A 23,201-nucleotide genomic window follows, 5' to 3' on the forward strand; every position below is an offset into this window, starting at 1 on the left:
TTTTCATATATACTAGATCTACTCTAAATTGTTTGTAATAAAAACTTGCAACTTACCCCGGTAGTTAAATATTATTTTGTTGTATATTAATAATGTCGATTCCTGTGTAATCTTTATAAAGTTAAGATCGCTTTAGCAATAAATTTCTGTATATCAATAAATTGCAATTAAAATGCTTATATTATTAATCATCTAATCATATTTTAGTTGGGGTTTCGTTGTCGTTAAACGATGCTAGTAGAATATAGACATGTGTATGTGCATGTGCGTGTTTCGACATGTTTGTGTGTGCGTGCAAAATAATTGTTGTTGTTGTTGGTGGTATTTAATAAATAATAAAGTTGGATAGTAAATTCATGCTTGAAGGTTTCTGGAACGAATGATGGTATCAGCTGGTGTGGTTGGCACGCAACGTAAATCCTTGATAATAATTAAATTGTTAACATATTTATGTTATATATGTATATATACAAGCCACTTTGGTTGCGTATTGCTAGAGTGCACTGAGTAAGTGCTCAGTACAGATTGATCTTCTTCAGTATTGTCTTGCGGCACATGTGGCAGGTGCGTAATGTTTCGGCACAATGGGAGCACGCTCCATGGCCACAAAGGAAGGCCACATCCCGTTTACGTTCCATACATATTCCACAAAAATGTGATTCCTCGAATTCCTGCACCTTGTTTTCAAGATAACGCAACAGATCGCCTGATGGCAAACGTGCCTGATCGCTGGGCGACGCTGTCGATGACAATTGATGGCCAACAACTTGGCGACCGTTGACATCGATGCGTCGCTCAATGGCAACGCCACATCGTAAACATTTCTTCATGCGTATGCTGCATTCCTCGCAAGCGATCTGATGCAGGCAGGGCTCTACAAGAAGATATATATGGTTACCAGATGAAATCTATATTTAAATGACATTTAATCATACCAAAGCGCACCAACTGTAGCGGCTCATTGCAGACAATGCACTCCGGCTGGCTAGATATTATGCCCGGCAAAGCTGCTGTTGCACCTGCCAGCGATGCCTTCAGCGATCCGCTTGACTCGCTGCTCGTTGCTCCCGATGTTTCTGATCCAGATTGCACTGGCGGTTTGGGCGCCTTTTTACGTGGCGCTATCTGGGGCGACGCGCCAGTGCTGGCTGCATCCGAATTCAGTTTCTTGTTGCCCGGTGAAGGCTGTAGACCAGCTGCCGCGGGTGATACCTCACTAGGTTTCGGCGGCGGTGGTGGTAAAGTTAATGTGCTTGCACTAACTGTCGCCACTGCTTCATCGCCAGCAACGTTCGGTGGCGTTTCATCTGCTGCTCTTATATCTAAGGCTTGCATATTGCGCTGCAGTGGCGTTGGAGCTGTCGTTGGCACATTTGGTTCCACCGTTTGCTGACCAAAAATTAACTGTCGTATATTGCGATCAGTGATCCATTCAAAGATGCTAGCGTTCGCATTGTTCAGCTCGACTCGACAGCCATGACGTGACAGATAGATCAGTACACTGTACATCAAACGATCCTCACTGCGTACGCTCGTCTGGGCGAGGCTGACGAAGAACTTGTGTATTTCGGGTGCCTCGTCTGGTGAGGGATCGGCGGCCTGCTGTAAATTGGATTTCTTAATGACGCACAGATGCATGGCATTGTCGCCATCCTCATCCTTGGCATTTATATCGCACGATAGCTTAACCAGGCGCTCTATAACGCTCGCATGTCCTTGGGAGACAGCCAACAAGAATGGTGTTTGTCGTCGATTGTTGCGTATATCTAGTTCGGCCTGTCCTTCGGTGACCAATGTCTCCACCACTTGTGCATGTCCGTTTAGAGCAGCCAGGTGCAGTGCTGCAAAGCCATCATCCTTGCGCACATTGACTAATTGGCGTGATAGCTGAAGAATGCGGCGAGCAGCCACCACGTTGCCCTTCAGAGCCGCATGATGAAGCACATTGAAGCCACGGTTGTTTTTCACAGTAAAATCTAAATTTGGTGCATTGCAAAGCAGCTCCACGACTTCCGTATTCTCCTTTCCAATGGCATCGTGCAGTGCTGTATCTCCATACGAATCCTGAATATTGACGTTCGCATTGTGCTGCAACAGTTCTCGCACGCAATGAGGCGTTTTTTTGTGCGCGCAAATGTGCAGAGCCGAACAGTGGCTTGAATTGAGGAAATTCACCTCGGCGCCATGCTCGAGCAGTACGCGCATCGTCTCGGGCTGATTACCAAAGGCGGCATAGTGTAGAGCTGAATCGCCTTCCTTGTCCACCACATTCACATTGGCGCCCTTAGAGATGAGGTAGGTGACCAGCTCGACATAACCCTGATGGGAGGCCACCTGTATGCAGGCCTTGCCGCCACTCATCACATCCACTTGACTAGGATTCACATCCAGATATTGCTTCACAAAATCCAAATGGCCCTGGGCCGCTTCTCGGACCAGCTTGTCGGGCACCGAACTGCCAGAGAGACCCGATAGTGGTGTCATCACATGATCCGTACGGCGATGGCTCAGATCCATCATGCTATTGGAACGTTCAGCTGCAGTGGCCAATGGTGAGCGCTCCAGCTTAACACATTTGGGATTCAGTGTCCATTCGAAGCCATCATCCAGCTGCTGTATGCGCAGATCACCATCCGAATATACTTTAACCACTTTACAAAGCTTGCCCAGAGCCTAATGCAAAGCAACACGATTTAGTTATATATCTTTCGTTTCACATTTAAGAGTTCTTACATAGCGCATGATATCAATCCATTCGCCGTGTCCCTTTTGCAGCTGCTGCACTTTAGATGCATCGCTTATGATTGTCACTAAATCGCCCACGCGAAACGAAACCACTTTGACGAGGGCGGCGGGGTGGAAGGTCCAACGATTGGGACAGTTTTCATATTGGACTCTATATATAAGGTATATAGTGAATTATTAAATAATTTATATTTTTTTCAAATGCTTGTTATGCTAACCGTATATCTCCCTTTTCGGTGATGCGATGCACTGTGCCCAGCTTGGCCAGATGCTCGACCATACGCGGATTCCAGCCACCGTGCCCTTGTTGCAGCTTCATCAACGCGTCTACCTCGAGACACACCTTGACGCGATCGCCCACAGAGAAGCTTGGCTTGACCATGGCCACGATGGGCTGCTGTTCCTCGGGTTGTCCCAGAACTGGCATATGATCCTTGTAGTAATAACCACCGCAAGTTGCTGCTATATACTTAAGATCCACGTTTCCTTTGTGGCCTAAACGATAGACGTTCGTTGAACCCGTTACCCACGATACGTTGGCTACACTGCGACACGATTCGTTGTCCCAGCCACGTATTTCCATAACCCGACCCGTTTTACCCTCACCGCCGTCCTGATCGTTCCACTCCCAGTCCGGGCCGCGCACAACCTTCGAGCCCACAAAAATGCCACGCAGTTGTATGCGCTGTGAGCCTTTCCTTGCCGGAACGCGTACACCCAATGAAGTCGGGGTAGTGTATCGCACAAAAGTGTGCTCTAAGTCGTGAATATTACCGCCGTAGCAGAAGGCACACAAATGATAATTCGTGCATTGAGCGCACTTGAATACAATGCCAGCTATGCCCGCCTTGGAGCAGCCATCACAAACAACATTTGAATGACGAACACCTTGAAAAAGTAGACAAAGCATTCAGAAATGATTGATGGAAAACTAAAGCAGCTATTCCCTTACCAACTTGTGCATTATCCACAATTATCAAATCGTATTGACTTTGATAGCCCACTCTGTAGTTGGTGCGATGTCCAGAATCCCAATTAACCACAACCGTGTTCTCCGGTGAATGTGTCGATCCACAGCGTCCAATTTCACAAACGGTGCCAACGTGACCTTCTCCGTCGTCTGTTGGTTGGAATATAAAATACAATTAAAGTAAATTTCTGTAATGGAGCTCAGTCTCTTGGTTATTCTATCCACAGCAGTTCTCCCTAGTTTCCGACAGCTCTAGAGCTATTTATAAGACGCCGCGCACCCCAAAAACTACACAAAGTACCAAGGAAATGCTTCATCCGGCAGACAGACTATGGCTCTCTGGCTCTTGCCAAACATCTGTCCCAGCAAACAAGACAAGTTATATAGGAATTTCAGTTGGATACACAAATACGGCGCATGCAGCTGCACTCTATATTTAAACAACTCAACAAGACCCCCAATTCTCTTTCTTAATAGGCAGTCGTTTGATTTATTTTTGACACGCACTTTAAGTTGGGGCAGGACTGTAAACTGTTTAGCACTCACAATGTTAACGTTAGGCTGTTAATGTAAATTCATGCTATTTATACATTATAAGCAATTGAAAATTGTTTGAATTTGTTGAATCTTTGCTTTTATTTTACGACTGCAATCTTATAAGTAGTTTATAGCAAATATATATCGTAACATTCAATAAAAATGTTACTCAAAAACTTTGTTACATAAAAATGTTAGTTAACAGCTGACAGCTAACAGCGAGCAGTTGTAGTAGGAATAACAGAAATTGAATAAGAACATGAAGAAAGGAAGTTGAACTATAAATTCCTGACTAAAGCTATTTATATCGTTGTTTTCTCCCTTGCAATACAACATATATACTCCTGGCAACGTCTTTAATGTCCCATGTTTAAAAATAAAACATATTCAAATGGCACGCGCCTTAACAGTCGACAAACGCAGCCGTTCGACTTCTTTTATGACAGCGAAGTACAAACAATGTGGCAAGAGGCACATGTGTGTGCACCCTACCCCTACCCTCGCAGCCCCTCCCCCACATTTGCTATATTATGTGTGTTTAAAATGCAGAGACAGAGATTTGGGAAACATTCCGCTGTGAGTGTGGCTAAAAATAGCGCCCCGTCCTCTTTGCACTCATTGGCAGCAATCAAAGTGCTGATCGTTTAGTGTGTGTATTCACACACTTATACACACAGGTATATAGGTATATAATTGAACATATTATAAACAAATTGTTTTAGCTAGTCAATGCCTGAATTGGGTAAACAAAAATAAGTAACATCCTACCTTGGTTCGACCAAATCCAATTTGGGCCGCGTACGACACGTACACCGGGCGGAATGGAGGCGCGCATTCCAGTAATTATTTGTTGCGTCTCGGTCGCCTGAAAAATTTATATAATATATAAAGAAATATATATAGTAATGTATATTAAATCATTGATAAATATGCAGGAGGGCGGGCTGAGCAGCGAATATATTTGGGTCAAACGACAAAATCAGCGCATGTCTAACTGGAAATTCTACATACATACATATGTATTTAGAGATGACGCGGGTCGCTGCGTATTTTTTCTTTTTTTTTTTTCAAAAAGGGAAGTGCAATGCGGGCATCGCGCGTTGCATACAAATTGAATTATTTACCTAAATACTATTACTTAATATTTGAGTATTTGAGTAGTATTTTCTGTGGATTAGTATTTTAAGTATTTTAAAGTAACAGAATATTACATTTTTTTGGCAACCAACAGAGAGGAAAAGGCCGGCACCGGTTGTTTCACCTGAATACGGTAGTTAAACAGTAATTCCTATTATAAAGTGCACTTTAAAAATAAATTATACAATGCCGTCGATAAATGGGTTAACTAACCAACCAGATGTGCTAAATGAAAAATTAAGGAAATTACAAGAAAAACCCCATTTTATTTGCACTTTGGCATGCGCTTCTCACTATTAGTCGCCGAATGACAAACATTTGGATGTAGAAATTTCTTTGAATAGGGGTAGAAATTATGAATCAGCATTGATAATGATTAAGATATAAGTAGAAACTGTTGTCCTCATTGTCTCTGCACTGCAGGAGTCGGACGGCAAACTGAGAAATTGAAGTGACGCATGAGATAAGACATATGGATACATATACCCTATATATTAGCATATCTACACTCACATTCATATACATAGATAGATATAGACATGTATTTATTGAGGAAATGCTCAAATTCCATTCAACGATTATGCATATTTTCCACAAGACAGCAACACGCGATAACAAATTATTTCAAAATTATAATAATTTGTTTGTTATTTGTTGTGATGGGGACACACACAACTTACCAATGCAATTTTTCGCTTCCGTCCGAATGTACAATTGTGTGTTTGTGTGTGTGTGTTGTATGTGTGCTGGGTGGCAGTATTATAATGTCGTTTTTACACTTTAATTCCACTAATCGTTTTACACTTTTTTCTTTAGATCTTTCAATGCATTTCAGTGTGCGTAAGCTTTTTGTGACTTGTACTATTATTAATTACTTTTTGTATTTGTTTTATAATACACACAAAACCCGTATCAGGCACAATTTGTCACACAATTTAGCATAATGTGTTGTTTTATATATGATTATGTTAACTATATAATTTAGTACAACCCGTTATCTAAATGCCGTAACGTAGCAAGCTGTTAATTTAGTTTTCTTAACCGAAATTGTACCTTAAAGATAATTTTACTTTAATTTTATGAATGTAAAACAGTGTGGCTGCAAATTGCAAACAAGTTAAAGTGTAGGTGTTGCAAAAAATATGAAAAATACTAGAAGCAGATGCTCCACACTTAACGAATGTGTCATCCCTGGTAACTTTTATAAACACAAAACAGCTGTTGAGCACTAACGTAAACGGTCATACTGTTAGCCGGCCGCAAATTTGGTTTTTATTATTATTTAGTAATATTTTGTGTATTTCGTAAAGTTGCATGAAATATTTATACAAAAGTGGCATTAGAGCCATGGCAAGCAAAAACTCAACCCTGTCAAGCAAATTGGCGAAGCAAGTTAAGCCAGAGAAACCAACTGTGAAGTCGGAATTATGGGTGAGTACGATAAATTATCTTTAATTTGGAATTTTCATACAATATTTTGCCTTCAGGACATTGAGGAATTGCCAAGCGTTGCTGCTAAAGGTGGCTCACGTTACTTTTCACCTGTGCAAACACGGAAACAACGACAACTGAATGCGCTGCCAAAATCGAATTTGCCCGCCAAAAAATCCCGCCTTGCAGAAATTTCAAAAACCACAAAGATTCAAATGGGCACAGCAACCATTATAAAATGTGAAGTAGTACCGGAAAGTGAGAGCACACCAGATATGAAAATAGAACCAGCTGGCGCAGTCAAGACCGAACAAGAGTTTCCAAACCTTAACTGGCTGCAGCATTTGGAAAATATTCGATTGATGCGAAACGTAAAGCTTGCACCAGTTGATACAATGGGATGCCATAAATGTGCCGATGCCAGTGCCAACGAAAAGGTATATTTCATGTCATATAAGTCACTCAAACTTAACTCTACGCTTCATTGATAGACGCAACGCTTTCATATATTGGTGGGTCTTATGCTGTCCAGCCAGACGAAAGATGAAACCACTTTTGAAGCAATGAAACGCTTGAAGGCTCAGACTCTAACACCTGCGCGCATAAAGGATCTGCCTGTCGCTGAGCTGGAGCGTTTACTGCATCCTGTTAGCTTCTATAAAGTGCGCAAACATCATGAATCTGAAAAAGAAAATAACTTATTTAGGTACTATCTTTTTCTAGAACAAAGCCAAATACCTAAAGCAAACATCAGAAATACTTGTCGACCAGTACAACGAGGACATTCCGAATAATATCAAGGAACTCTTGAAGCTGCCTGGAGTTGGTCCCAAAATGGCACACATCTGCATGGCCACGGCTTGGCAAGAAATTACAGGCATTGGCGTCGATACACACGTGCATCGTATTGCCAATCGTTTGGCTTGGTTAAAGAAGCCCACCAAGGAGCCGGAACAAACGCGCATTCAGCTTGAGAGCTGGCTGCCACGTCCACTCTGGGCAGAGGTAAATCATTTGCTTGTTGGCTTTGGGCAAACAATTTGTACGCCTGTTAGGCCCAATTGCTCAGAGTGTTTAAATAACAATATCTGCCCAGCTGCCATGTTGCCCAAGAAGAAGTAGGGAAGCTAAAGCGAAAGATGAAATATTTTAAAGTCCTCAGCGAAGCTTATTGAATTAAAATGTATACTAAGCATAACTTTAATCGTAGTAGGATCTGCTAAGCAAAATATTCGAGGACTTGCTTCAAAAACTTAAGTTTGTCTTAGAATTAATGAAAGCAAACTGAAATAGAATTTAAAATAAGAGTACAGTAAAATGGAAAATAATAAATAACAAATTACAATCAAAAATGTTGATTATTAATTGCCAAAATTCTAACGTTAAAACTTCAAGAAGGTAAATAATTACCAACATTTATAAATAATCTTTTGGAGTCCAGCTTTTAGCTCTCTATAGGGTAGGCCATGTCTTCTTCTGTGTAAATGGGCTTGGTATACACAAATAGTTCGATAAAGTATCTAGACAAGGTCTACCCTATAGAGAGCGTTGACTAACCTGGGATTTGAATCCAGATCAGGTCTCCACCTAGACCACTCAATTTGATATATCATAATATATACATAAACTCCCACCTAGCCACATATAAGCTGATAGCTGGGCAAATGTTACAGTCATAATTCGACATGTGCACCGCATTTGAATTCCCAAAGCTCGATGTTAGCTGATCGTTTGGTGCTGTTGCCGACCTCATCTATTGTATATTGACCTCATGGCGAGAAAGTATTATTCAATAAATTGCTGTTCATTTCAACTTGGTCGCATGAATTATGTGCACAAACAGCCACAGCCATAGCCAAAGCAGCAGCAGCAAGGAGCCGGCGCACGTGACACCTTAAGCCTAGTGGGCTATACTGCTTGTCCTCATCCTGCCCGCAGAGTCATCAAGTTATGGCTGGCGTGCACTCATCATCAGCTTCGTTGCGTGCGCGCTTTTCTGACAAGGGCAGGGGAAGTAGAAGGGGGATGGGGATTGGAATTGGGCTTGGGTTTGTTTTTAGAGGGGGTTTGTGTGTCGAGACAATCTGTGGCCTAGCATGGCTTATAAATGATGCACAGGCTGGGTTCAGACGTGCGCCCACAGCCAGACCTACAGACATCAGCATGTTAACCCGGCCCAGCCCCACTCCACACACACACAGACATAACTTTTAAGTTCGAGACTTCAACGCCCCGTTTGTCAGGCTGTAATTCAACGCTGTTTACGTGTTCTCCCCACTGCTCCTTCCCATACAACTGCCTTCCATTCACATCCGGCGTGCGCAGCAAGTTGTCTGTGTGTTGCCGGCGCCATTGCCTCTGTGTGTGTGTATGTGTGTGCGGTTGTGGATGTGGGTGTGACGGGTTTGCTATACTACTTAAGCGTGCGACAACAACAACAGAGAAACGTCCATCTGTCGGAGTCATGCGAAAATGTTTGTCTGACTGTGTCTGTGTGTGTTGAGTGTGCGTGTGACTTGTGTAAGCATAACACACACACACACACACGTACACAGCTGCATGAGGATAAGCAAACGCCCTGCCGTTAGCCAAGTCGCAGTCGCACAGTCAAGTGGAACTCCAAATGCGTCAAGTGAGCGCAGCGCGATATGCGTCCTACTCCTTACACCAGCTTCCTTGCCCCATGCCTCTCTCCTTCTCGCGTTCGCTTGGCACTTGTCGCCCTTATCGCGCACCCACACTCGAAACAGTGGCAAAGTTTGCCGCAGACATCCTGTGGCGAATTATGGTGCTTTTTTGATTTAAGCCCAATGCGGTACTGACTTGCTATATGGCTATATACCTCCCTTCTTCTCCTACATCTTCTTCAAGCCAGTCAAGTTGAGAAGCACTTTACTAGTGGGCAGATTTTTGGGTTAGTTCTAACTGTGTTTAGTAGTTCATTGTTTGAACAGGTTCATTTATCTCTTAGAGCGCTAAACGTTTAAGTGCGCAAGATTTAACGACTATTTAACGATAAATGCAAGCGATTATTCTCTTTCATATGTTCAATTCTAGAGAAATTAAAAACAATTTTTCACAAGAGGGCTTTTTTAATTTTTGGTTTATTTTAGACACTTTAAAATCGAATTGAACCATTCAAAATACTAAACCTGATGTCCTTTCTACCATTTGGTCAATTTTAGTATATTTCAGCAAGCTCAAATTTCAAAATGAGATTTTAGTTCATTATAATGATCAAGCCTCAGTTTAATGGCTTTAAGGTTATATTGGTTACTATTTATTTAAAGTTATATATCAACAGTTCAGAAATGGCAACAAAAATCGTAAAACCAGTGCAATTAAGCACATATTTTAGTTCTCTGATCCGATCTGCATACATAACCGCACTCACCCTCTCGCTCTCCGCCTCTCACTCTCTCCCGCTCTTTTGACTTGTGTATGCAACTTTTATGCAAAAATAAAAAATCGTTATAGGGCTGCCTAGACACAGATGTTACCCACGCGGCGCCGTCAGCGTTGAATTCAACTTAGTCAGCCGCAAAACAAAAACAGGAAAGGGAGCGGGGGCGGTGGGAGGTAGGAAGTAGGATGAAGGCGTCGCAGGGTGCGATGACGGCAACTGTATGTAAGAAAAACTAAAACGGGTCGCTTAAAAATGGCGCAGTTTGCGTCGGTGCGGGCAGCATAAACAAAATGACATAAACAGGCAACGTGAGTGGGTCGGCGAGGCGTGGCGGATCATTGGGGGTACTAGGTGTCGAGTCCTTGCACGAGCGTGCAAATCCCAAGCACAGGGCACAAAACAACAAAAGTAAACTTGTGAAAAAAAAAATGAAACGTACAAATAAAATCCACATCCACACGACGCAAATTGTATTTTTCCTTTCTATTTTTTTGTTTTGTGCTGTGTCCATGTCCGTACAATGTCCTGCGTCCGTTCCAATTGCTGGCAACAACTGGCGGTCGCTGCCGTCACGCATCAAGCATTCATGCCAGGCAACAACAACCAGTCAGTGTGCCCATACAGACACACACACATATACAGAAAGCTTACACGCCTCCGCACGCGTCACACGAAAGCACGAAACCAATTTGAGCGCCCACATTCTCTCTCACCCAATTAGTCGCACAGACACACACAAACACACACACGCACACTCAAACTCACAGACACACAAACACATGCATGTTGCCCACTCTCCTTCTGTTTTATGCCATCCACATCAGCCATCGTTGGCGTTCGCTTCGTGTCGTTATCCTCGCGCGCACGCTGCTGCACACTTTTTGTTGTTGCTGTTATTGTTGCTGTTGTTGCCCTTTTGCCATCATCAACGCCATCAGTAGCGTAAGTTGCTCTGCCAGCGCGGGCTTAGGGGAGGTCGCACAGCCGCAAAAACGGCACCAACAACTACTTCAGTGTTCATGTATATGGGTGTGGATGTGTGTGTGTGCGTGTGTATGTGTATTTGGCAACGTCGCCGACCAACAAGCGACACGATAATCTCGCACGTCGCATTTTTAGTTGCTGCACCCACCGCACCCGATGCCAACACAGTCATGGTCCTGGCAGAAAGCCAAATGTGGCAAGTAGCTGCTGCCAGTATTGTGGGGGCAGTCAAGTTGGGGGTTATGGGGCTGCCTGTTTGCCAGTGAGTGAGCCAGACGTTGGACGGGGCGGCAGAGCTACCGACAAATGCTTTCGAATTGCCATGACAATCAAAATGCTTACAGGTACAGTGTGACCAGATATCTAGTAAAATCTGTAATATTAGCTTAAATTAGTAGTATATACCATACCATACATATATTGATTATCTCCTAATAACACATACTTATTAGACCTTCATATATACTTTGGCTTGAATTAGCGCGAAATTCACTGCCTTTTAATGCGTTTTTGACCACTGTGCGAACACAAGCACAAGTGCGACAATATCAACAAGCGTAGCTGCCGCCAGAGCTTGAGCCTGACGACGCCCATCAGACACACTTCAGCTCGAGCTGTCATTTCGTTTGCTTGTGTATGTGTGTCTGTTTATTATCGCCAGTGCGACATCCCCTACCACTGCAGAAACACCCCCGCCGACCTCTGGCTGCTGCCCCATCGACATTGTCAAGCTCGAGCCCTCAAGCAAACAGAACTTTGTCGTTCGCAGCGTACAGTGGGATGATTTACGTAAAAATCGCAGCAAATTAAATGATTTCCTTTAGATACGATTTTAGGAACTTGTTCACAACTTAACAGCTGTTCAACATGAGTAAGCTATTTTAATTAAAGTTTCATTTATTATTAAGGATTTTAAATAGGAAGGAAATAATATTAAAAGTGTTTTAAATTGATCGTTTGAATAAAATAAGTTGATTGTTATAAAAAATCATAAGTAGGCCTTTGTTATAAGTTATTTTCAGCAATGTCCTGCTGTTTCCCACCCTTGGCTGGAATTCTACAATATATAATACATTTTATACCACTGTACATGCCGAGTCAAAAGCTGCCGCCGCCAAAGACAAATAAAAAAAGCACACAACAAGAAGAAAAAAAAAATGGTGTGGCACGAGGCACGGAAGCATGTTGGCTGGCGCTGGCGGCATTTGCGACGCGTAACGACGTCGATGACTGCCCTTCTCAGCGAGCGCGTAGTCATCGTCCTTCTGTATCCTTACCGTGCCACGCCGCACCACATCACGTCGCGTCGCGTTGCCATTTCTTACCCTCCGCACCGCACTTTTGAAGTTTGAGCTAAGTGACATGCTGTTTATTGTTGAAGGGTGTTAGAATTGCGCTCGGCGCGTACATACCAGTTGATTTGTGGAGCGAGAAATTATCCTGCCAAGGCACCAAAGAACATCGCACGCGCCCGCATCGCCTTTACACGGCAACCAAATATTTACATCTATGCGGCGCGCAGCCGATGGCCAATTAAGTCGAACAACAATCGTAAATTCCATCGATTGGATAAGGGCATTATAACTAACTAAGGGATGATTAACACATATATAATCAAGATTTATATTTGATGTTAGAATTTTTAAATGAATTTTCTATTTTTAATCTATTTACTATTCTGCTATACAATCAATATACGCATGCCTTTAAGTATTGTTTAAAAAGTAGGGATAGTTGTACTCTTATGGATTTTACTTTGATCTTAACTCAAAATGACACACAAAAAATACTGACTATAAGACAGAAAGATAGTAAAAATACCACAGAGATTATAGTATTTTTTAAGCGGACGTTTTTAACGATTTCACATCTCATCTACAGCATATTATGTTTTAATTCATTAATATATTATATATCATATTAATAAAAATAATTAGGGTCAAATGATTTTAATATACATACAAACAAACAAAATATATAAAAGGAATAGATAGAAGCTTGAATAAAATTTTTACAAAACCCACAAAAGTATGCAATAAAAATTTGGCAACACTATTAGCTCTTTCAGGGCTCGTTCGCCAAAGGCATAGTTCGTTAAGTGTGCTGGCATTTTTGTACAGTGTAACTTTTCACTTTATGCGCAACGTTGGAAAAAAGGTCCTGTTCACGCCATGCCATGCCATGCCATGCCATGCCGTCAAATATACAAACAGGACGCAAGGACAACGCCTGGCTGCTGTGGTGTAGCTATGTACACCATGAATGTGCACAACGTCGACGAGACGCCAAAGTTGCTGGTTGTGCCAACGGCTGCGTCTGTGGCAGGCCAAGCGCCGCAATGGAAAATACAAAAAAAGAAGAAAAAAGCGAAGCAAAAGCCCCAACACTACCGAACCCACTGCCCATCCATCCGGTCGTTCGTCCGTCCGTCCGGGGCACGTACTTTAGAAATTCCATGCAGATGTGCGCCGCACGCCGAGACGTGTGTTTTGATTTTCAGCCAAAGAACGTCGAGCAACATAACGGAACGGAACGAATACGGGTTGAAGGCGGTGGCAAAGCCAAAGCTCAACGAACGAACGCAGCAAGCGCGCGAGCGCACACCCCCAAAGCAAAACGAGCTATAGAGAGTGCCAGACTAGTTAAGTACTCTGTAATTTTGTTAATACATCAATTTTGACTTATTTATAAATGAGGTGTGTATATAAAGATATATCTATACGAATGAAATGCTTACCTTTTTATTGCGTCCAATATACCATATTTTGGTATTTTTTAGTTGATGATTATGGTAATTTTACGGATCAAACAACACATTCATTTATGAGTACATGAAATATCAGAGCTTTCATATGTGACCATATGCAGACACGATCAAAACCCTTCAGTTGAATACGCATATGTAACAAATCGTTGGTATTTTTTAGTCACTTGTTATGGTATTTTTATGAATAAGAGTAGATATTTATTTAAGAGAATGCAAAATATAGTTAAAATTTGAAAAAATACCCCACACGACTTAAAATTTAATTTTGTTTTTGCTTGAAAGTATGCTAGACTTTTTACATGTGTATAAAATGTTATCTTTATTCAAAAATTTCTAATAAAGGTCTGATTAAAAAATCCGGAGGAATAAATATACTTATGTTGTCCAAGAATTTAAGAAATCTACCTTTTTAATATATAATATGCCCCATTTGATGCATGAACATGGGGTATAACAGGCAGCAGCAGCGCACAGTGTGCAGCTGGCTTTGGGGATTGTGAAAACAGGGCGATACGCGTGTGGGCGGCTATGTGGGGACTGGGTCGGGTATTGGGCTGGGACTGGGATTGGGATTTGGACTGGGACTGGCAACGCACGAAAGAGCAACCAAGCGAGCAAACCGTGAAAAAGTGTCGACAAAAAACAGCAACGGCAACAGCGGCAGCCCCAAAGGAAAAACTGGCAACAAACAGAATGAAGCGAAGCGCGGGGGAAGGTGAAGGCAGCGGGTTGCAGAAGTCGAAGCAGCAGCAGCAACGGCAGCAGCTGCGCTTTTTTGGTGTGAGTAACGAGCCACGCGAACGCGCCTTTCCTGCTGTTGACTGGCAGGAAGGCTGCCCGAATGCTTGGTCGGGGGTGTGATCCAGCACTAACGGAATAATTGCTGGCAACTCCAGCAGCAGCAACAACAACAACAGTAAAACACACACACACACGCACACAATCAACGGAAGCCAGACGAACTGGCGGCAGCAGCAGCTTGCGTTGGCTGATTTTGCACACACGCCCACGCACAGACCAAGCCCAGGTGCAAATAGATGCATGAAGAACGCACTGAAACATGCATGCTTTTGGCTGTGACTGTTGTAGCCCTAAAAAAATAACCTCTTTTGGATTCGCTGAGCACTTCAAGCTGCTTGCTTAGCATTTGTTGCGTACAAAGCATGAGTTAGTAAGTTTTCATGTACTTCATAATTCAAATATCATTGAAAAGTCAAATTAAGTTAAATTTAACATATATTTTATCTTACCATCAAGTAGTTGCTAGATTTTCCCTTAGCGGAATACGTTAAAAATACTACAAATTTATGGCAAGGATCTCAGCATAGCTTAGAGTATTAACAAAGTGTAAAATTTCCTACAGGGCATACAAACACATTCGCACAAAGGTCGCGCCAGAGGCCACAATGTACGCTTGGTCCCTTAATGCTGTGGTGTGTGTCTCTGTTTTACACGCTACTCATGGGGTATATGCGATAAGACACTCGCTTTGCCAGACATTGAAGCAGGCGTGGACTGTTATAGAAAATTATAATGATATTCTACTAGATATTATTTGAAGTAATTTATATCAAATTTAATGAATAAGCCTATATATTCGACTGATTTATTTCAAGCTATATGTAAATATAGATCTATCACCTATGGCTAAAGTCAATTCATTATAATAATAATGAACTAACTATGGCCTCAACTGAGTATTACTCTGTGATATATAGAAGAATACATATGACTACCTATCCATAGGTCCTTGTTGACTTCATAAGCATCAATGGGTTTCTGGGGCATGGCACTATACATATTTATGTTTTATATATGTATACATCTATATAGATATATGATTAACAGTTTGCTATCTTACCTTTGCTAGACTGAAGAAGGTCTCACTCCATTTCAACTCCTCCTCCTATTCATCTGCTCTTCCATCTACACATTCTTCCGTTTATTTGCCTTGCTATCTATCTAGTTCTAGTTCTGGGTATTCTAGTACAGGGTATTTCAACGCCTCCTAAACGCAGTTAGCTCGTCTGCCTTGTTTAAGTTTTTTCTGTGTGTTGGGTGTGTAGCCGTGTAGCTGTCTAACACGCCATGTCCATGTGGTGCTGCTGCTGTTGCTGGTGTTGGTGTTGGCGTGTGTCGTCTGAAACGTTGCTGCTGTTTGGATTGTTGTTGTTGTTGTTGCTGTTGGTTGGTTAGTTGTTGTTGTCGTTGTAATAGGCATTCCATTGCTGCTTTAGCTGTTGGCTGCCTTTGAGCATTGGCATGGCTTTTTAGCCGCAATGCCGCGTCGGTTGGCAGGCAACGTTTGCTGCTGGGTATTCTGGGTCTGGCACGTCCGCTCATTCATCCCAAAACCCCTGCCACGCTGGTCTGGCTGGTTACATGAGAAAACTTTGAAACTGAAGACATGGCGGGGCTTGAGGCACGAACCGTTTGGACCGACGGACAGCTGGGGACGGACAGGCCGTTGTTGCCGTTGGGCATAAATGGATGGCTGACTGGCTGCTCGACTGCCCGGCTGGCCCCGTCGTCCCCTGTCGAAACTCAATCCCCCAACAGCCAGCCCGAGTGGCGGTGGCAATGTCTGATTGTTAGTTGGATTTGGGCAGTAGAAGCAACAGAAGCAGAAGGGCAGCCGCCAGTTGAGACCAGGGCAAAGCCAGTCGAAACAGTCGGGAGTTGGGACCACGTTGCCACTTGCCAGCTATAGAGAAATTGTCATAGGAATCATCATCGGCTTCGTTAGATGTGGCCTCAGTGGTAATTGTGGGACATTTTGTTGCCACCATTTTGTGCACACACAAACACACACACACACACAGACACTCACTCAAACACAATGGCTGCGTCTGATTGCGCGTCACGGCAGCTCGGGGCACTGGCTCCGGAGATAAACGTTGAAAGCAGGGGTCGTCGCCAGCGGGCAGGTGGCTTATGGTTGGGAAGTTTTTCTGATTGGGCAACTGGATTGTGGAGTGTTGGGGGCTTTTATGTATGCGTAACTTTTTATGCACGCGTCGCCCCCAACTCATTTCCACCCGCCAGCTGGCAACGAACGCCTGTCACAGGTGCTATGCCCTGTGATACGGTTTTGGGCATGGGGTACGGGCTCTGTGGGTCTGTGGGTTGTTCGTAATAGCTAAAGAATTACATACTCACACTAAATTGGCTGAAACAGGAAGCGTAGTCGTTGCTTCATTAAGCAGAATTTCAGATGACGCTAGACAATGGGCGTGTTAAAAGCAGCACCAGCCAGCCGCTGCCTGAGGTTTAGACCAGGTGTTTCGTAACAGTGGGCAGGTCGCATTTTTTGTTTCTTCTTGTTGTTCCCTGAAATTTAAATTAAAATACATGGGTTATGTGTGTGTGTGTGTGTGTGTGAGGTAGATATTTGAGCCGGCTATTATTAATGGCTTTTAAATTAGACATTTTGGACAGCCAGTGAACTGTTCTACATAACTTTGCGAAGCGCAGCCAACTTAACAAGTCTGCTGTATTCCTACTGCTGCCAACTTAATAGGCCTGATATATTCCTACTGCAGCCAACTTAATGCCCATGCCTAGATCGTGTCAAAAGCCAAACAAGAATATAACAAATCAACGTTGCAGTGTTACCAGACTGTTAAAACCAGAGTTTCATAATAGAGCTCTCATAAACAGGACTTTCCCGTTATATATTTTGACTGCTTCAGATTAATTTTACTCAAGCTCACATGACTTGACTAGAGATCTCTAACTACATAGAATAGTTAATCTATTCCACTGTACACATGCGTATCTATTACCTGGCAGGTCTTTAATGCCACATGATCTTGCAACGTGGCAGCAAAGGAAGAGAAGAAAGGGGTTTACGTGTGCGTGCTTAAACGTTTTACAGCCGTGCGAAGTTGGCTGCGATTATTTGTTACGCTGGACCCGCTAAGTGGCAGCGCTGTGTGGGCTGGTGGCTGGTGGCAGGTGGCAACGCCGTAACTTACAAATTGCCTGCATACGAAAGCAGCGAAAGCTGCAAAAAAATAAAAAAAAAAAGGGGGGAAAACAACGCGAACGAAACCATAAAATACTTAATAGCAAGCGCGGTCAGTCGCACCTGCAGCAAGTCTTACCTGACTCACACAAACACGCACACAGAGAGAGAGACTTAATGCGGCTACATGCTGTTGCGCCTTTTGTGTGTAGGCAACACAAAATATTTCAACAAGCATCAATGTGGCAGGTCACGCTTATCGAGCCAGCGAGCGCGAACCGTAAGCCGCCTCGCGCCTTCTTAAATGCGGCTCAAAAGTTCGAGCTGCTCGGGGTAAACGGATTTCTCGCTTGCCACATTTCTATATGCTCTAGCAGAGGGTATAATAAACTCGAAATGGGCTTCTGGGAGCTATATATGGCTCTATATCTTTATAGGTATGAATGTGAAAGAAAATGGGAGTTGCGATGTTAGCTTAACTTTTTAAAGCCTTTTTAAGATCTGTTAACTACAACTACTAAGAATAATTCGTTTTAACGAACTGCTTAATAGAACTCATTACCCATAAGACCTATTCTATTTCTAGCTAAATTTGTCTACAATTTGCCTATGTCAAGAATGTGCCTCTTCCTTCAAAATATAGCATATAAATTCTACAGAAATATATCTATATATATATTCTAATACATCACATGAGTCCTTTAACATTCGCTCCTTAGTAGCAGCACTAAAATATGCAAGAGTATTTGCTCTTCGGCCCACCAAACCCTTTCTAGTTTTTTATTTATTTTTATTTTTATTTTCTTGCATTTTCAAATGCCGCTGGCATGCGGCAAAGTTCTATGAGCTGAATTTGTGGTTTGCTGTGCGGAGTCGTTGGTTTAGGTTGATTGTTGCCTTGCGACACAGAGGCGCGCTGCCGGCACAAGCAAGTCATTTAAGGACAGAGGATCAAACCCACACACACACTCATAGGTCTGCTGTGTTTGTGTTTATGTACAACATACTTATATACATAAATATATATATATATATATATATATATAAAGGCAACCTTTAGCATACTTTTTAGGGACGCAGTTTACACAGCAAGGCCTCTGGCATATGATTTGCGAACCTTTTTCGCCTAGTTTGTCTGGGAGGCAGTCAATTTGATTGTGGTGTTGGTTGATTTGGCATGCAAAGAAAAAGTGTTGCCTACTTAAATGGGCAGCGGCTACATCAGCTTGAAACTAGAAAACTGTTTATGCGCAGACATTTTTAAATTTAAAATGAAAAGGAAAAAAAACGTACAAAATACTGTTGCCTAGTCTTAAGTGTCTGTAATTGTTCTTTCTGTTGCTGTGGTTGCTGTTGCTCTTGTTGTTTTGTATTAGCGCAGCCGACGGTAAAACTTTCAACACCCGGCCACCCACACAGACAAGCTGCTTGCACATACCGAACAACCCCGCCTAGCATCTTCAAGCCTCCCACTCATTCTCACACTCTCGACCCAAAATCCCAAAACGAACAAGCGACACGCGCCCTAGCGCCAGGGCTTGCCACGGCAGAAGCACAGAGCATGTCGACGACAGACGACGCTGCCAGGGCCAACATTAGCATTGAAGTGTGCAAACGACGCCACCCACAGACACACAAATAAACACACACACACACACGTATATATGTATACCCTCAGTCACACTGAGCAGGGCAGTCAGCCGTCGCCGCCATGCCACGCCATGCAGCAGTTGGAGCACTCACGCAAATTTCAATTTTTTTCACACCAATGGCTCTTGCTTGCCCTCTGCCTTTGCCACATTGCGGTTATGTGTCTAGCCGACAAATGTGTCGCAAGTGTTTTCATTTGGTTGCTCAAAATGGCACCTAACAAAGACAAATTTATACTCGTGAGTACTTTTTGCTTTAATCGATACTATTTTAATTATCGGTGTTTTGCTGACTAATTGAGCGCGCATTTACAGTTATTCTACTCTTCCTGCCATTTCTTGTGCAAAATTTAATAACTGTAAAATTTCTATGATTGTCTTATATTATTTTATTGGGGTTATTGTTTTACGAACTGGTTTTATTTGTAGGTTGTTCTTGCCGCCATGCTGCATGTTTTCGAAGCACGCGCCAGGACACAACCGCACACAGGCATACATATAACGACACGACCCGCAAATACATACATACATACATACAAGCACACACACACACACCCAAACGAGCCAAAACACACACACACACGCACACAAGCAGACTCAGGCACACAAACGTATTGTACGTGCTTTTACTCACACCGTGTGGCGCACTTCCTTTGATTTAGTCATTTTTCTCTCTTTAGCCGACAACCAACAAGCCATGTGGCTGGCTCCTCTGTCTGTGCCAGGGACCGCACGTCGCTAGTTGCCAGCTACCAGCCACCAGCCGCCCAGTTGGCAGTGTGCGCACACTTCCGACGATTTCGTTTGGCGTGTGGAGCAGGTTGCCCCAAACGTCCTAGGTTGTTATTTTTTTGCTAGTTTGATTTTCATTTCTGTTTTGCCACCAATACCTTTTTGGCCATTTTTGTTATTGTTGTTCTTGTTGGTTGCCGTTGAAGTATTACTTTGCAACTGCCACGTTGCGGTTGCGCGCGCTCATTTCAGAACTGTCCATAACTTTTTATGCAATTCTCTTTTGCATTACTTTCGATTGATTCCAACTGCACATCTGTCAATATCGATTAATTTGGCGTGCAAGCAACTGTTATCGAACCGATCAGTAGCGATACTTTAACCCTGCGGTTAAGGATTCGCAAATGTTATCGAAGCAATCAGCATCGATTACTGATGTAGCTAAGCAGCGTGCATGCCATTGTCGCCTAGGCCGCACATTCGACTCATAAAAACTGAATAGCCAAGTTGCATGCACACTTCCACACACACACATACACACATAAATATATAGCACACTCGGGGCGGCTTGGGGATTTGGTGTGAGAAGACAAGCCGTGCGGCAACATCAGCATCAGCGACAGCGACAGCTTTGTTGCTGCTGTAGCTTAGTATGGGGCCGGCCTGGGACTTGGCGTGGCTATAAACGATTTATGTGTATGCTTGTGAAGGCCAAGCGCCACATGATTTCGACCCCGAAACTCCCTACCTCGCCCACAATCAACGGCGGCATTCAAGTCATCGTTCAGTTCAGTTCAGTAATTTTACAGACTGCGCCATCAGCTGCCAACGCACAGAAGGCAAAAATGGAGGTCTGACTGGCTGCCATTCACTTCTAAGTGGCATGTGGGCGAACAGACAGACACACACACACACTTGTGTAAGTGCGTTTCTGTGAGACTGTGTACTTTACAGTTGTCGATTGCATCTGTAAAAGTGCATGTCGCTGACGGCTGACAGTTCGACATAAGACGAGCGTCTAGACCAAACAGCAAGCGGGCGATGCTAATTAACAATTTAGCTTAGACCAAACGCTGTTGGCAATGCGCAACAATACAAGCAAATCAAGTAAAAATATAATACCAAACAACGGCACATTTTTACCGTACGCGTTACAGTGGTTGCAAACAACTTAAAAATGTAGCATGCTTTATAGGGCGATGCAATAGTTAAATTCAAATTATGAAAAGTGAATATAGGTATAAAAAATTTGGAAAAATTGAATATTTACAAGTTTAAAACATTTCAAATATATACATATCTGAATAAAATCTCTTCTGCGTATGGAATATCTATCTTTTAAAGCTATACAATAGTGGAGCTGCTACTGAACGATATAAATATAAATGCAGATGGTATCGCTGGCAACGCATTGATCAATCTAGAGATATAAAAGCATATCTGCAATTTGTTCCTTTTGTCAACGAACGCTCACGCTGTCGCTGTGATAGCTGTCCAAAGCAACGGCATCCTTTTGCCCACATCGATGTCGTATTTATCTAATAGTCCCTGCTGCTGCTCCTGCTGCTGCTGCTGTCAGAATGGTCTACGTCTGGCGTTGATGCCCCATGCTACAGGAATTGCTGTCGCCTGGCTTATTATTTGCCACGACTGCTGCGGCGCTAAAGTTTCGCCTCGTTGGTGTTATGATTTCAATGTGGGCAGCCGAACGGCACGACGACCCTCGACCCCTCGACCCACGACACTCAGACCCCAAGCCCACAATCGCAACCGTCATCGTCAGCATCTCCATAGACACACACACACACCCACACACATAAATAGTCACACAGATGTGCACACCCACACCAGCCCGCAGGCCACAACCATAGCTAACTCCAGCTAGCTGGCTGACTGGCCTGACGGCGTTTGCGCAGGCCACCCAATAGACAATATTTTGAAGAGTTAGCAAATAGCTAGAAAGTATTTAAGTAATAACTAATTTAATCATTATTTAATTCATTTTAGATAACATGTCTGATTTCTATATATATAAAATATCTTATAAGATCTTATCAGAATTTACACTATATATAATTTCTGAAATATATGCTTTTTTAGACGGGTATTTTTTTTGATTCTGTATACCAATTGTTTTAGTTTTACTAAATTTTCAAAATCAATATAATAAAGCATAACTTTTATACCTTCAAAATCAATCAAGTTTTCTTTTTAATTAAAAACTATTAAATAAAACTATTCTATATAAGCTCTAACTGCTGTAAATAATAACATGTACATAGCATAACATATGTACATCCAATCAGAATAACGTCAATTACTCATGTTAAACATGGTGTGCCAGACAACTGTTAATAAAATTGCTAACTGGTAGCCAATATACAATACTTATACATATATACTTATACTTAATGTAGATCTGATATCGGGAAAATATATATTCTTTTATACAATATATAAAATTTCCCAAACAGTTTTATATTCACATTATACTCCTAAGCTCCCATTAAAATGTTTGCTGGCATATTCTATTTGTGCCTAAACGAATTGATTTGTACGCCACTGTGAGTACGCGTGTGTGTGTGGAAGTGTGCATGAGGGCTTGCCAGTATGCGTGTGTGTGTGTGTGAGGGGCGCGCGTACGTGCGAACTTTCTGTGCTCGCCAAAGCCAGACATGGTCACGCCGTCTGTCCGACTGTCGGTGGCGGCACGTCGACTGGCTGACATTTGCCGCATTTGCCAACGCCCAACCGCCCACAACTGGCAACATGCCGCCGCCGTCGTCGTTAAAGCTTTGCTGTCGCTGTAGTAGTATGTATGTGAGCATGTATTCGTGTATGTGTGTATGGCAACCATTACCACAACCACCATTAAC

At 42.8% G+C, this 23,201-nt stretch overlaps 2 protein-coding genes across 2 annotated transcripts; one reads left to right on the forward strand and one right to left on the reverse strand.

The window, feature by feature from the left end:
* Positions 1 to 61: 61 nt before the first annotated feature.
* LOC111599000 (E3 ubiquitin-protein ligase MIB2) lies at positions 62 to 6,142 on the reverse strand. The gene is made up of 7 exons (XM_023314510.2): positions 6,070 to 6,142; positions 5,021 to 5,117; positions 3,698 to 3,865; positions 2,964 to 3,633; positions 2,734 to 2,896; positions 936 to 2,673; positions 62 to 874 (listed from the first exon to the last, which is right to left on the reverse strand). The coding sequence occupies exons 2-7, from the start codon at positions 5,085 to 5,087 to the stop codon at positions 516 to 518; spliced, it is 3,165 nt and encodes a 1,054-aa protein (XP_023170278.1). The 5' UTR covers positions 5,088 to 5,117; positions 6,070 to 6,142; the 3' UTR covers positions 62 to 515.
* Positions 6,143 to 6,685: 543 nt separating this feature from the next.
* On the forward strand, positions 6,686 to 8,142 carry LOC111599003 (endonuclease III-like protein 1). The gene is made up of 4 exons (XM_023314514.2): positions 6,686 to 6,820; positions 6,877 to 7,257; positions 7,312 to 7,482; positions 7,544 to 8,142. Exons 1-4 carry the CDS (start codon positions 6,704 to 6,706, stop codon positions 7,940 to 7,942), a joined length of 1,068 nt encoding a protein of 355 aa, XP_023170282.2. The 5' UTR covers positions 6,686 to 6,703; the 3' UTR covers positions 7,943 to 8,142.
* Positions 8,143 to 23,201: the final 15,059 nt, after the last annotated feature.

This window comes from Drosophila hydei, unplaced genomic scaffold (assembly GCF_003285905.1).
Source record: "Drosophila hydei strain 15085-1641.00,03,60 unplaced genomic scaffold, DhydRS2 tig00008116-arrow-pilon, whole genome shotgun sequence".
NCBI classification, from domain to species: Eukaryota; Metazoa; Arthropoda; class Insecta; order Diptera; family Drosophilidae; genus Drosophila; species Drosophila hydei.